Source organism: Haliaeetus albicilla, chromosome 1 (assembly GCF_947461875.1).
Source record: "Haliaeetus albicilla chromosome 1, bHalAlb1.1, whole genome shotgun sequence".
In the NCBI taxonomy this organism is placed as follows: domain Eukaryota; kingdom Metazoa; phylum Chordata; class Aves; order Accipitriformes; family Accipitridae; genus Haliaeetus; species Haliaeetus albicilla.
In genome coordinates this window covers 66,713,044-66,727,617 of record NC_091483.1, presented here as the reverse complement: position 1 = coordinate 66,727,617, position 14,574 = coordinate 66,713,044, and the positions used below count along the sequence as shown (strand labels likewise).

The 14,574-nt window shown below is 35.1% G+C and overlaps 1 protein-coding gene across 14 annotated transcripts in view; it reads left to right on the top strand.

The window, feature by feature from the left end:
* The window catches only part of SLIT2 (slit guidance ligand 2), a 272,480-nt gene that overhangs the window by 243,063 nt on the left and 14,843 nt on the right, over positions 1-14,574 (top strand). For all 14 annotated transcript variants that reach the window (XM_069792881.1, XM_069792805.1, XM_069792821.1 and 11 more), the window contains 4 exons: positions 6,326-6,419; positions 8,335-8,472; positions 8,564-8,804; positions 9,142-9,272. In XM_069792881.1, coding sequence (XP_069648982.1) covers positions 6,326-6,419; positions 8,335-8,472; positions 8,564-8,804; positions 9,142-9,272 — 604 coding nt within the window. The remainder of the gene's footprint in view (positions 1-6,325; positions 6,420-8,334; positions 8,473-8,563; positions 8,805-9,141; positions 9,273-14,574) is intronic.

Here is a 14,574-nt window from a genome sequence, read left to right as displayed (position 1 = left end):
AGTTGTCTTACAGCTTACCTGCCTTAAAGTTACTATTTCTTTGTTGTTGCCAAACAGCGTATGTAAAACAACTAGAAATGTTAGATAAGCTCCATCTTACATTTTGATCCACAAGCATGGTGGATAGATGAACAGAGTTAAGCAGTGGTGAAAGATAGGAACAATCCAGCAATGAATCAGATCTAGAATTTTACTTCAAAATTAAATTCCAACAAAATGTTCAGATTTGTGGTTACAAACTCCATCCTACTGTGACTGTGAACATTTTTAATTATAAGTAACTTTGTCCCTCATGTAGTAGATATTTTTGTCTTTTCTGAATAATGAGCTCAAGATTTGAAATAATTTATGTTGTCTACTGTTCATCAAACTCAAGACTTCATAAAAATGCAGCACTTTATATAGTTTGTTAAATGGCACTGACGTTTTCCAACCACTCTTACAATATATTGGCTATTTGAATCAGAAGTAATTAAAGAGACCTCCAGTCAAAGACTCAGATAATAATACTTAAATGATAAAACATAAATACTGTAGAAGTTGACTCACAGTATGTGGCAACCAAGCTCAGAAGCTGGAATGGACATATATGTACACATAGAAAATCCTGCTATTCTAGCAATTACCAGTAAGACTGTAATATATATTTGTTATTTTAGCTTTGGGACAGCAAATAAGTCTTCTAGCAAAAACCTGATTTTGATAATTAAAACTGACCATTCCTTCTTTTGCATTCTGTCTCTAGTTTTTATTCTAGTATCATACTCAGCTTTGCTAATACGGTAGTGATTTTAACCTTGTTTCTTCAGTAAGCTTGCCTGTAATTAGCAATGTGCTATTATATTCAGAAGCCCATGTCCATTTGTGTTAGAGCTCTCCTCTTCATTCAGAAATATAGTGGCTGACATTGCTTTATTTGATTGTATTTTTAATTTATTGCCCAATTATTCAAAATAACAATGATGTAAATCTTTTTTTACCTCAATGCATTGTTCCTCATTATTTGTTGTACTACATGTCTTTATATATTGGAAAATCCAGAGCTAAAGATCTGTTCGGCCTTGAGAAAAGAAGGCTTAAGGGAAAACTTATCACCATATTCCAGTATTTAAAGGGTAGCTACAAAAAAGATGGAGACTTCTTTTTTACAAGGAGTGACATGGGGAAAGACAAGGGGTAATGGGTACAAGTTACTCCTGGGGAGATTCCAATTGGACACAAGAGGAAAATTTTTCACAATGAGAACAATCAGCCATTGGAATAGTCTCCCCAGGGAAGTGGTGGATTCCCCAACAATGGACACTTTTAAGATTCAGCTGGACAGGGTACTGGGCCATCTCGTCTAGACAGTGCTTTTGCTAAGAAAGGTTGGACCAGATGATCCTTGACGTCCCTTCCAACCTGGTATTCTATGATAAAGTTTTTCTGTGATTTATAATCTCATCAAGTCATAAGAGTGAATTAACATACACAGAGGAAACACAAACTGACATGTGAATCTAGCAAACTTGTAACTTTGGTTAGTTAACCAAGGATGACATACAATTCATCATCCATATTTAATAGTGTTGTCTGGCTGTTTAAGTCTGCATCATCCTCTATATCTAGATGCAAAATCTCAGTAAATATTCCAGTCTTGACCTTGGAGGGTTGTGTTCATCTGGACTGTGCTGACCACACAGAGTTCCACTGGTTGCAGTGCTACTCCATACCAGAATCCAGATTTCCTAGATTAATTAAGCAAGATGTCTTATAAAAAGAGTTACTGCTGGTTCTAATTAAACTTTGGAAGCTTTTTATAGGATTTTTGACACTTTATCCACTGCTTATTTTTAAACAATTTGTTGCTTATTTTGCTACATACAGAAACTTTCCCATCTTTCAAAACCATAATTACTTAGCCAAGCTCTTACAAAAGCCTCAGTTACGATACTATTAGATGAATAAAAGAATCTACACACGCATTGGTGTCAAGCTTCCTTGAATTGAGACACTGTTTCACAATCTTTTTCATTTTTTTGAAGTATGGTTTTTTTAAAAACATTGTGTTATGCTTCCCAAATCAGGGAACTCTAAGATTTCCTTCCCAGTAAAGCCAAGGAACCTAACTTGGTAAATCAGATATTTCCTTCAATAAGTGTTTCACTTTCATCACTATCTTTTGATTTCAACAAAATTACTTTCTCCCCTTCACCTTGTCTCAGTTAAATTCTGAATAACACACTGGTTATTCAGTACACTAGAAGAGATGTTGCTTTACCAGGAAACTATTCTTCAGTGGTTCAGATTCCATGTCACATATTTTTACTTACCTTTTTTATTAACTTTTTCACAAACAGATATATTTTGGTTATGGGAACGCTCCATTCAGAATATAAATCTGTTAACAGTACAAATGAAGATCTCACACTTGGGTTATTTTGGTTTGTTCTTCTGGTATTTATATTTTCATTTAGAAGTTCAGTATCTGATGTACATATTTTGGATTCCATTTTGAATTTTTCTTGTTTTTGTTTTTACTGGTCCTGTGTGCAAGTCTGTCATGAATGCTACTCTCTTCATAATGAAAGTTTGTACTTTATGTAAAACTGACTTTTTTGTTCATAGGATTTTTTACATTATTATTTCACTACATGGACCTCCATGTTTACCATGTCCTTTCCTTGATTCCTGTTTCCTTCCTTAGGCTAGTTGCTAATGGACTGTTTAACTGAAAGCTCCCTCCAGTAATACAATTCTGACTTATTTCACAGTGCATACAGTTTGCAAATGCAAGAGGAAACTTCCCTTCCTTTTATGCTGTCACGGCACAAAAAGTCCTGTCTTTTAAAGACAAGTGGGTTTTTGAATCATTGTTTCTCTTCTTTTTCAGTCTGTGCACTTTTCTGCAGAGTGCTCAGATCAAAGTCTGACCATAATCTCAAAAATACCTGATGATGTTTTGCAAGCCATTTGGCTGCAGTAAGCCTGGTAGTGTAACATTGATCTTACGATTTGAAATGGACATTTTTCAAAACTGTAAGCCTATTTCAAACTTAAACTTCCAGTTTGACCCTCAGTCTCTATGCAGGATTTACAGCTATGACTTGGGAATTAAGATTTTTCATGTGTCCCTGAGCTTTTCCTGAGGTGATTCAGCTTTCAGTGTAGTTCAGGGCCTTCAACTTATGACTACTAAAATGCAGTGTACTCTAACTAAGCAATCATGTATTTTACAAGTACCTTGATGGGGGGAAAAAAATTAAAAATTAAAAAATAGACAGGCTTAGACACTACTCAGTAAAGCTGTTTGCCACACAAGTAATTTTGTAGGTCTGTGCCAATAATAATCTAAGCCATGGCCCAATTGCTATCCTGTAGCAAAATTGATGCCAGTTCAGTAAAATTGACAGCAATGGTGAGATTGCTTGCTCCTATTATGCCAGTCCTAATTTGCCTTTTTCTTGGTATTTTGAGGGGTTTCCACTGAACTTTTACTGTGAATCTATCTAGAGATAGCAAACCTTCAGCCCTGCTTGAAAGATAGGCTCAATATGTCACTTTCAGAAAGTGTCTGGTATACTGTTAGAATCTTGGGAATGTTTAGAGGTTTAGAGGTGTTTTTGTCCAAGTCTTGTAAGTACTGAAAAGCCATATTTTTATTATTTGTAATTGGGGTGTCATATATTTTGCAGTTTTGCATGTAATTTAATATAGAATATATGCTATAATAAGATATTTGTATGGGGGTGTCTCTGTGTATATATATATGCATATATACACATATATGTAGGCCATAGGAATGTGTATAAACTAGGTTAAAAAACAAGTGGTTTTTTGCTTATTGTGCTCCATGTTCCTGAAAATCTGAATTCTCTGTTCCCATATTTATATCTCACTCTTAAATCTTGCTTGCCTTTAAACAGATTTCAGCTATTACAACAAGTTCTGCAAATTGGCTAAATGCTGTGTGAAGAAGTACTTCCTCTTATATATGTTATTTGTTTGAACAAAACCCTTTGAAAAGAGAAGGGGAACTGGGTTTTGGTTGATATATCGTGGGATGCAAAGAATCCCTGGTAGTTCAGGATTCTTTGTGCACTGACCTAGTCATAACAGTTGCACATTTCCAGACTAATAAGTCCATTGGGAGTTTGAAGAGGCTTTGAGGATAGAATTAAAATCCTTTGTGTTAGTCGTCTTCAGTGGCCTGCATTTGATCTTTATTCAGTTTCCTACATATATTGACTAAGTCACATTGTTACTGACAGTTTTCCTGAGGACTGTTAAGTAGCCTGTGCTTGAAGGCCATTTTCTTATGTTAACTCACAGCTTTATTTGGTTTTCGTAGGGAAAATGCACTACTTGCAAATTGGTAATGTGCTATCAATTTATTTTTTATTATTTTTTTTTTAAATCTTTGTGTAGAACCAGTCTGTATCTTTTGGATGGTTGCAAAGTACTCGTCTAGCTGGTTTTGGCTTCTCTCATTTTTGAAGATGTAGAGGTCCCGTGTCTTATCACACGGGATGTTTCAGATGTGGTTTTATCCAGCATAACCATCTTTGGCTCTGGTTCAGTTTTGCCTTTTTCTCTATCCTTGCCTTTAATGTAGACTGTTCCTCAGCTCTTTTAAGTTCTCATTTATTTGTCCATCAGTTGAAATAAGTTCTACTTACCCTAAGAGATAAGTCCTAGAAATAATGTTTCAAGTCCTGGGTAGTCAGCATTCATATTCATGATACACAGTTTTAAACACTAGTATGTAAGCACACTTGCTGTGGAAAGGACAAATTTCTCTGGAGGATCTATTGAACCTAGGTGCTAGGTGCTTGGCAAGGAGCAGTGTGAAATGTCAGAAATCTTAGTGCTTAATGACAGTAGTAGCTGATGAACTGCTACACATACACACACATGCATATGTATTCTGGAAGATATCTTCATTTGTATACTCTCTCCAAAATTTCCATTCCAATGTTGTTATCCTATACCTTCCTCCCTTTTTCCAATCTACCTGTTCCTGATTCCACCCAAATGGTGTCCCTAAATGGTCTGTCCTTCTTTCCCCATACCATATTCATGGTGGTGCTGTCCTCATCCTCAGTACTGTGTTAGTTACAGGAAAGAGGTGAAGCCCTTATACGCTATTTCAATCTCAGGCTGCCCTCCAGCAGATACTGATTCTCCAGCTAACTACACTGCATGCCACTACCACACTCAGATAAGTAGAACTGAGGGACATCAAATATTGTGTGTCTTTGAAGGAGAGTTCAACTTGAGCAGCAAAAGTGTCTGCTCATCCACCACTGTCTTCTGCTCTTCCTCATTTTGGTGTACAGTTCTACTTCTCTTTGCTCACTAGCTCATGTTTTATTACTTGACAAATGAAAAGGGCCAACCCTACTCCTTCCACAGTTTCAGGGCCTGATAGACCTGGGAGTCCCTGAATTCAGCAGGCACAGGGTTTATACCTGTTGATTTTATGTATATTCTTCATATGGGTGCTGGAGTATATCTATCTTACAAACCAGTGATAAATTTTGCAAGTGCACTATTCATGGTATCTTCTGATTAGTTAGTCAGGAAACAAGACATTGTTGATCTCTTTACACACCTGTAAGTGTTTCCTTGTCGTAAAGTTGCAAATCATATTTTAACCATACTAAAACATTTTATAGATTATACAGCCCATGTTGGAAATTAGAGCCACTGCTTCTAGCAGCAGGGAAGGGTAGACATTTGACATAGATCTTTTTTTTCTTTTCTTTTCACAGAACAGATTCTAGATAATTATGGTACGTTAACAAATGCAAAAATTGGAGTCATATTTAAGAAAAACTAGAAAGCAAGTTTTCATTTTGGGATAATTGGAATTGTATTGACATGCAGTGATATTAACAGGGGGTTTTTGGGTAATTACTTACAGTGCAAATCTGGGTATTTCTGTGTGTAATGTGCTTAGAAATAAGTAAGAGAAAAGCATATTGATGGCTTGCTTGTTCTAGAGAGAAGAGATTCAATCACTAGTGTTTTGCTATACAGCAGAGCTAGATAAATACTGTAAATGAAAAAATATTTATTTCACAAAATTATCATTTATATCCATGGCTAGAAGATTGACATTGAACTAATTTTTTTTATAAAGAAGTTATCAGAAAGATTAGTATTTATCATTATAATTTATTTATTAATATTTATTATAAAGTTAGTAGTTATTATTATATCATGAAATATGCATTCTTCAGTGTCAATAAAAAAGTTGTAGCTGTTACTTTTAAAAAACAAACAGCTATTTTCAGGTCACTGTGATATTTTCACTGAATTGACAGCATACATTATATTGCAGGTGAGCTCTGTGAGGAGAAACTAGATTTCTGTGCTCAAAACCTGAACCCTTGCCAGCATGACTCAAAGTGTATCTTGACACCCAAAGGATACAAGTAAGTCTAAAATATTGTCACAGTCCAAATGAATCTAAATTTCTGGGGTTTTTATCCTGCTTAACTTATTTTCCTTTTCTTTTAGTGGAAGCAAGTTCTATTCTCAAAATACTAATTTCAGTTATTATCAAGCATTACAGCAGAATAGGCCATTATTTTCATTTAGATCTACATTATTATCTTAAATATGTTTTACTAAATTTTACTGATCCTTAACAGTTCTAATTCCAGTCAGATTTTAAATAGAAATGCAGAGTGGAGCAGTTAGTCTATGTGACAGTCTATACAAAAACCTTTCAGTAGTTTGGACAGTAGGAAAATAATTGCATTTAATTGAAGTGGAATAATTATACTGCTTTCTGAGAAGTAATTGTGAAAGAGATTATTAGGAAGGCACACTGGAGGGTATAAACTAAAGAAGTCCATCCCCAGGAAAACTAATCTTTAATTACACCATATCCTTATCATAATTAATTAGTATGCACAATTTAAAGTGTTTTTAATAGGCTTTAGGTTAATAAATACAGGAAACCTGCAGCTTTCAATTGTTGTCATAAGCACCTGTTTTATGCACAGTATGCTCTTGTGCTAAAAGCAGATTATTTATTATCATTCCTACTACTTATGAAATTACGTTTTATTTAAAATATGGCAGAAAATATTCAAATATATTAAATATTCAAATGAACATGAAATTACGTTGATAGTTTTCAACTGGAAAATAGAAAACTTGTTGGATTTCAATTGTTGAGTTTTATGTTTATTTTCTTCATGCCACTTCAGTAAACCTAGTTTGGTATCTTATACTTTGCTGCCTAGTTCATTAATATTCCATGTTACTTTCTGAGATTTTAAATCAGAAAATAGCACATGCAGTAACTTCAAGAACGTATCTCACTTAGCTTTTTAATAACATGCTTTATATTGTTTTTTCACTTATTTGCGTATGTTTAAATAAAAATTGAGACATATTTGATTGAAGTACTTAATTTAAAGTTACACAGCTATTTAAAATCACTCTTGCCACTTCAGAGCAAATTTTAGATACTAAAAGAAACACCACCAAGGAGGGAATCACAGGATCTAATGAAATCAGTTACATACATCTTAATTTAAAAAAAAAAAAAGTAAAATCATGTGGATGCATGAATTTGTAATTTTTCCATTCATTTTTGATAGAGTTCTGGGCATTCACTCAGTCTAATATATGAGAATTCCCTGAAGAAATGACCCTAGCATTAACAATGACAGTTGCATGGGGAAAAAAGGAAAAACAAAACCAGAAAAAGGTTACATACTGTCTTGAGGATATGCTGTTTCTAGTTCAGTGGGGGCTCATGGAGGACGGAGGATGTGTTTTGAGACTTCTGTTAGTTCACTAACCATGGAGCTATTTATAGTACATCAGGTTGGTGGAACTTCAAGGGGAAAAAATTTATGCATAACCTCTAAATTGTATAAATGAACCATTGGTCCATTCATAGCTGTTCAGTTGACAAAGAAAATACCCATCAGTATAATACAAGTCTTGGATTATTTGTCTCAGTTTCAGCAACTAAGCATATTGATTATTTTTAGTGTTCGCAGCCACTTACAACATCCTGTAACATTCTGCATTACTCATAAATTCCAAGAACTGTCAAAATGATTCATGAGAGCTCTCTAGATTTAAACCACAATTCTTCAATATAATGGCAGATGAGTAAGCATATGTAACTAGCAAACCTGTATTCATTACATATGTAGATTCCCCATATAATAACATGATTATGCTACATAGTCTTTACATGCAAAGTCACAGTAATGCATTCTATTTCTTGAGTTTTAAACAATTCAGTAGTTCCTTAATTTTGCCATAAGCACACTGTATTGTTAAAGGGCACTGTGCTACCCCACCTTCTTTCCTGTTTCACAGATGTGATTGCACACCTGGATATGTAGGTGAACATTGTGATATTGACTTTGATGACTGCCAGGACAACAAATGTAAAAATGGAGCACAGTGTACTGATGCAGTTAATGGATATACATGTATTTGCCCAGAAGGATACAGGTGAGAAAGATCTGAAGACAGTACAAACATACATGTCTTCTGTCAAAGTTGCTTTTTATTGGAAATACTAATTTTTTCTGTTTGTATTTAGTGGCTTGTTTTGTGAGTTTTCACCACCAATGGTTCTACCTCGCACCAGCCCTTGTGATAATTATGAATGTCAAAATGGAGCCCAGTGTATCATAAAAGAGAGTGAACCAATCTGTCAGTGTTTATCAGGCTACCAGGGTGAGAAATGTGAAAAGCTGATCAGTATAAACTTTGTCAACAAAGAATCCTATCTACAAATCCCTTCAGCTAAGATACGCCCCCAAACCAATATCACTCTACAGGTAAGATTGCTTGTGTTGTAGATTCTGATCTGGAAAAGAGTGTAAATGACTTTTTATGGTGTGGAAAATTAGCCAAAGTTGTCATTGGCTCACTTAAAGAGCTTTTCACAGTTTGAGCTAAAAATCTAGAAGAGTCACTGGAATGACTCTATATTCATATTGAAGTAGATGGCCTTACTGATAAGGAAGAGAAGGAATTTTATCAGGTTGTCCTTCAAGGAAGAATTTTATAGTGAAGTAATAGACTATGGCAGTAAATTCAGAGATTCACTTAATACAGCATTTTGATTTAATATTTATTTTTAGTTCTTTCTAAGTGTTTCTTTCTTTTAACTAGATTGCTACAGATGAAGACAGTGGGATCCTGCTCTACAAAGGCGATAAAGATCATATAGCGGTAGAGCTGTACCGGGGTAGAGTGAGGGTCAGTTATGACACAGGATCTTATCCAGCCTCTGCTATTTACAGGTGAACCCAGATAAAACAAATTTGTAACTGAAACAAAACATGTATTAATTCCTTATATCAAAGTTACATTTTTTAATAGATGGTTAAAAGAAATTATGCAAATGAATGTATTGTCAGACACGTAAAACCTATTGCCAAAAGACATGATTTGGCTTGGAAAATAATGCAGGTGCATCAGAAAGATAATATATTACTTGATGCATTAAAACTAAGTAAGGATTAGCTTTCAGCAGAATACTTATACCTTTGTGTAAAGCTCACATGTGGAAGTGGAGTTTTTTCCATGATGTTACTCCCAAATAATTTCCTAGTGTGCAGGGTAAAGTGAAGAACTATACTGAATAAGCAGAAATTAAATGGAAGTTTCTCTTCTCTTCTGTGTTAAGCAGTCATATAATGTGGGACTTTTCCCTGACAAGTTAAGAGAAAGCTAAAAACTTGATTCTGAAAAAAGGCACTACCCTTGAAAAAGAAATGTTTTTTGCTTCCAAAGTCATTAAGAGACAGAATCCAAATCTGCTGCTGGAGCATAATTTTTCAGGTTTCTTTAAGTCAAACTTCTCTGGTTCTCTGAAAAATTACCACCTGAGCTTCCAGGGAGGTTTTATGTAACTTCTCAAGAATTTGCAGACAGACATTTCAAGAGTGAGCAAAAAGACAATAGGCATCACTTCTTGGCTTTGATTGCCGTATTGTTGCTACAAAAACATTCAGAAGTAAATGAGAAGTGTTAAATGAGTTTTCCTTGAATCTTCTTTTTGCTGTATTTATACCTTTTGTGTTGTAGAATTTTATCTAGTGTATATTTATTTGCTGGAGTTTGTAGCAGCTGACATTGTTCTGCATTCTATTAGAGACATTTCATTGAAAATAAATGATTTTTAGAAATGATTGTACTCAAATGGCAATATAAAATCAAAAGCTTAAGTTTATATAGCAGGGAAACAATGCTAAACTTTGTTAGGTAATAACACCAAGAGAACTGTGGTTTTAGTAGATTACTAAAAGCATTCCACAGAAAAAAAAAATCTTTCCTATAAAATACAATATAAAGTTGTTTAGTAAAAACACAGCCTTTTACAATAAGCATCTTAAGGTTGCTTTTATTTTCTGATGCAATATGTATTTCATAAGGTTTTTATACAATTCCATGAAATGGTTTAACATGTGGAAATAGTATATGTATTTTAATTGTATAAATTTTCATACACTAAAAATAGGATTTGACTTTACAGGAGATTGAAGTATATAACACAAATTTAAAATTGCATGAAACATTCACTTTTCTCAACGACTACAATTCAAAATAAGATTATTTTTCTTTTCTATCTGGGATAGTGCTAATGAAGAAGTTTAGATTGTTTTGTCAGGAGTTTAATTAGTTTTGTTGATTTTTATTTTGATAGGTACAGTCTGAGAATAGGAAGCAATAGAAATCAGGATCATATGTAACTTGAAGTTATTTTTGTTCCCATTTGTTTAATCTGTCGAGAATACTTCTTCCCATTCAGAACATATATATTTATTTCTTACTAATTTAACACTTTTTTCAGTATTACTGGAATATAATAAACTCTGGTAATTCACACTTGTCCATTTTAGTTTTCTAGAAAAAGATTGGAAAACAATACTTACACAGGTAAAATTAAAAACCATAAATGTAGATGGGATTAATAACAAAGTAATCAATTAACAAACAGTCCCAATTAGGTTAGTCTTACAGAACAATTAGAAGCATCTCCCCTACATAGTTGATCAGGTCTTTTGAATTATGTGACAAGTGGAGAATGCAGGCACAGTGAAGAAAGGGATGGGAAATGTAGTGAAGTGTTACAGGGTGACATGGTTGTTTAGTGACGCAGATACACACTTGTAGTATTATTACTATCATTATTATTATTATTATCCTCCCTTTCATTTCCAATTAGCATGATGGTGAGTTTCTAGAAGATATTTGAAAAGGGTCGTGCAGTGGTACTGAGATCAACTGTAATGAAGTCTTCTGCCCTTGAGGGAAGTGCATATGTTGGAAGCCACGTATACATTTCCACATTTGTATATATATTTGTACATCTAGTGATCACTGTACAAGTTAGATATTATTTCTTTTCTATTTCACGTTCTAGAAAGGAGTATGTTGTAGCACAGGGTCTTTTACACATTATACTCTAATCCCTTCATCCTTTCCAACCTATTCCTATTTTTCTAACTTTTGTTTCCAGCCATCCCTGTTTCCAGTTCTTACTGTTTTACCTTCCTAGGATCAATGTGACTTTTCTTGCCCTTTTTCAGCTCTCTACCTTCTTTTCACCCTTTCACTGCATGTTGTCTTTCTGTACCTTTGTTACCTATTAAAGCTGTCTCCTGTCATGTTTTCTGTCCTTCTTTCAGCCCTCCCTTTGGTTTCTTTCCTCCCTTCTGTCCCTTCATTTTATTTCTAAGCCAGCTAGATCTGATCATCTTTGCTTAAAAACTGCTCACAGATATAATCTACATTAACCTACTGATTCACTTTTCCTCTTCTCTATTTCATCCTTCTCAGTCTCCTCCTTAACTGAATTTCCAGTCCTGTTTTTCTTACAATCCACTACCATCCATTACTCTGATTCTTGCTTTATTCTATTTCTTGCCCAGTGCTACCTCTTTCTCTTCTTTCTCTGTAGGCCTAATTTTTGCTTCTTCTGAATGAGAACCACAGAGTTTCTTTGTCCTTGTAACCTTGATCTAGCTAAGGCAATACCTTCTCTTTGAATGGGTTGGCAGGCCCAGATCCAGCAAGTACTACCGCAGCCCAGCAGTACAGCTGGAGGGAGGGTGCTAGTCATGAAATATAGCCAGCATGAACAAAGAACTGGGGTTCTAGCCCTCCAGTTTCTGCAGATTTTGATGTTGTCAAGATTTTAACACCTTGCCTCAATGGATTTTCAGAAAGATGACAAATGGATAGACATGGTGCCAGCCCACTGCCAAATGTCATGACCTGCAAAGCAGGGTTAATAGAAGCATAAGAGGTAGGAGTGTGTTCCCTTCAGTTTGGGGAAAAAAAATCCATTTCGGGCACCATTCAGTATGGAAAATTTTAGAAGAAACAGTTGAATTTTACCAAAGTTATAAATAGCTAAAGTAATATTATGAAATAGTGTTGTGCGTTCATCCTGGTAGGCAGCTAAGCACCACACAGCTGCTCACTCATCTCCCCCTTCACCCCCAGTGGGACAGGGAAAGAGAAAGGAAGAGTAAAAGTCAGAAGAATCATAGGTTGAGATAAAAATAGTTTAATAACCAAAGGAAAAGTGGAGGAGGAAAGAAAGAAAACAAAACAAGTACTGCAATTGCAATCACTCACCATCTCCCATGGGCAGACCGATGCTTAGCCAGTTCCCAAGCAGAAGATGGCTAACCTACCTAAACCACCCCCTCCTCTCCATTTCATTGCTGAGCATGACATTATATGGCATGGAGTATCTCTTTGGTTAGTTCAGGTCATCTGCCTGGTTGAGTCCCCTCCTAACCTCACACGCACCCCTAATCTATTCACTGGGGGGCAGAGTGAGAAACAGAGAAGGCCTTGACACTGTGCAAACATTATTCAGAAATAGCTAAAACATCAGTGTGTTATCAGCATTGTTTTGGTCACAAATCTAAAACACAGCACCATATCGGCTATTATGAAGAATATTAACTCCATCCAGCGAGATCCAGTACCAATAGGTGATGAATTATAAAAGCAAAAAAGTTAATGTATTATGTCTTATCAGAGAGATATGAAGAAGACAAAAGAGCATTTTAACTCATAAAGTTTAAGAACAGTGAGGTTTAAGAACAATTTGGTAACAGGGTAGACAGTTTGCAAACTAAGATGGTAAGTTGCCTACACTGAGAAGGACAGAAAGGAAATTACAAAAACTGAGAAGTTTATCAAAAGAGTTATCAGATTTCATTAAGGAAGTGAAGTTTCATGGATAGTATAGAAAAAAGAGTAAGACAAGTCGTACTCCACTGAACAATGATGAGATGCCTGAAACAGAGGCCAAAATAAAAAAAACAGCCAACAGAGTGATTGAAATGGAAGATTTATAATATAAATGGCAGTCAAGAAATGGTGTGTTGAAAAGGAGTCAAATGGGACCTATAAAGCCTACAGAGGTGCTTGCAGTAGCAACAAAACAAAGTTACAAACACATGATTTAATCATGATAAATACGGAGAATCAGCAATAACAGCAGTCTAGCTGTGTAGAGTGAATGAGAACTACTTTACCAATGGGAATTGACTGCAGAAAGAGCCATCATCCCAAAAGTACTCATCAGTCAATCTAAGTAACAAGATGAGATATGGCAGTGCCAAGACCAATAAAGAAAATTAATTCATTGGAGGTGGTTATTTGGGAAAAGTTGATCTACTTGCATTTTGTTCTGTCTGGATGTCCATTTTTAAAAGTTAAATGTTTTTTACACCAAAAAAAATCCCAAAACTTTTCCTTCTTTAAACTAGTTTTCATCATATATTTATTGGAAATATGGGAATATTTCTTCCCAAGTCATTATTCTACAGAGTTCCAAAAGCTTTAAATCAGTTTTTCTTACAGCTTTTCATTAGGATCTATGCATTCGGCTCTCCAATGGGAAATGGACTAGAAGTGCATTGGTGGGAAATATTGCACAGATATGCCTTGTGTTTATTTCCCCTTTAATTTAAACCACCCTTACCTAGGAGGGCTCCTCTTTCTGCAGTAAATTTTTACCAGTAAAACAGTTTGAACTAGAAGCTTTTAATAATCATTCTTAACAGAGACACATTCCCTTTACACATTATGTTTTATACATCCCTGGAATGACCTCTTGCGATAAAAATGCATGTTCTGTGTTGCTCTCATCCTTTTAAATACTATTGTGTGAAAGGTTGGTACGTTGTAAAATAACATAAATTTCCTTGGAACAAGACCATTATATTAGGGTTTCTTGTTTACTTAAGAAGTCACATGCATTTTGATTTCTTAGCACAACTTTTTTCCTGGATTCATTGCCATGTGTTAAATAAATTAATCCTGGCACTTTTCTTACTGCTTGATCACAGCAAACAAACCTCAATACCTTGAATAGACCGTACTGTTTAGGAGTGATGAACCCTGACCTTTTCCTTCCCCCCATGGAACCTGGCAGTCCCCCTCCTGCCCACTCCCAAAAAGTGTTTATTCTGCTAGTGTCTGCTCTGTTGTGTGTTTGCACTTTCACATAGAGCTGAGTTTATGTAAAGCATGCATGCTACCATGCAGATCTTTTATCCATATTGAGCTGAGCCA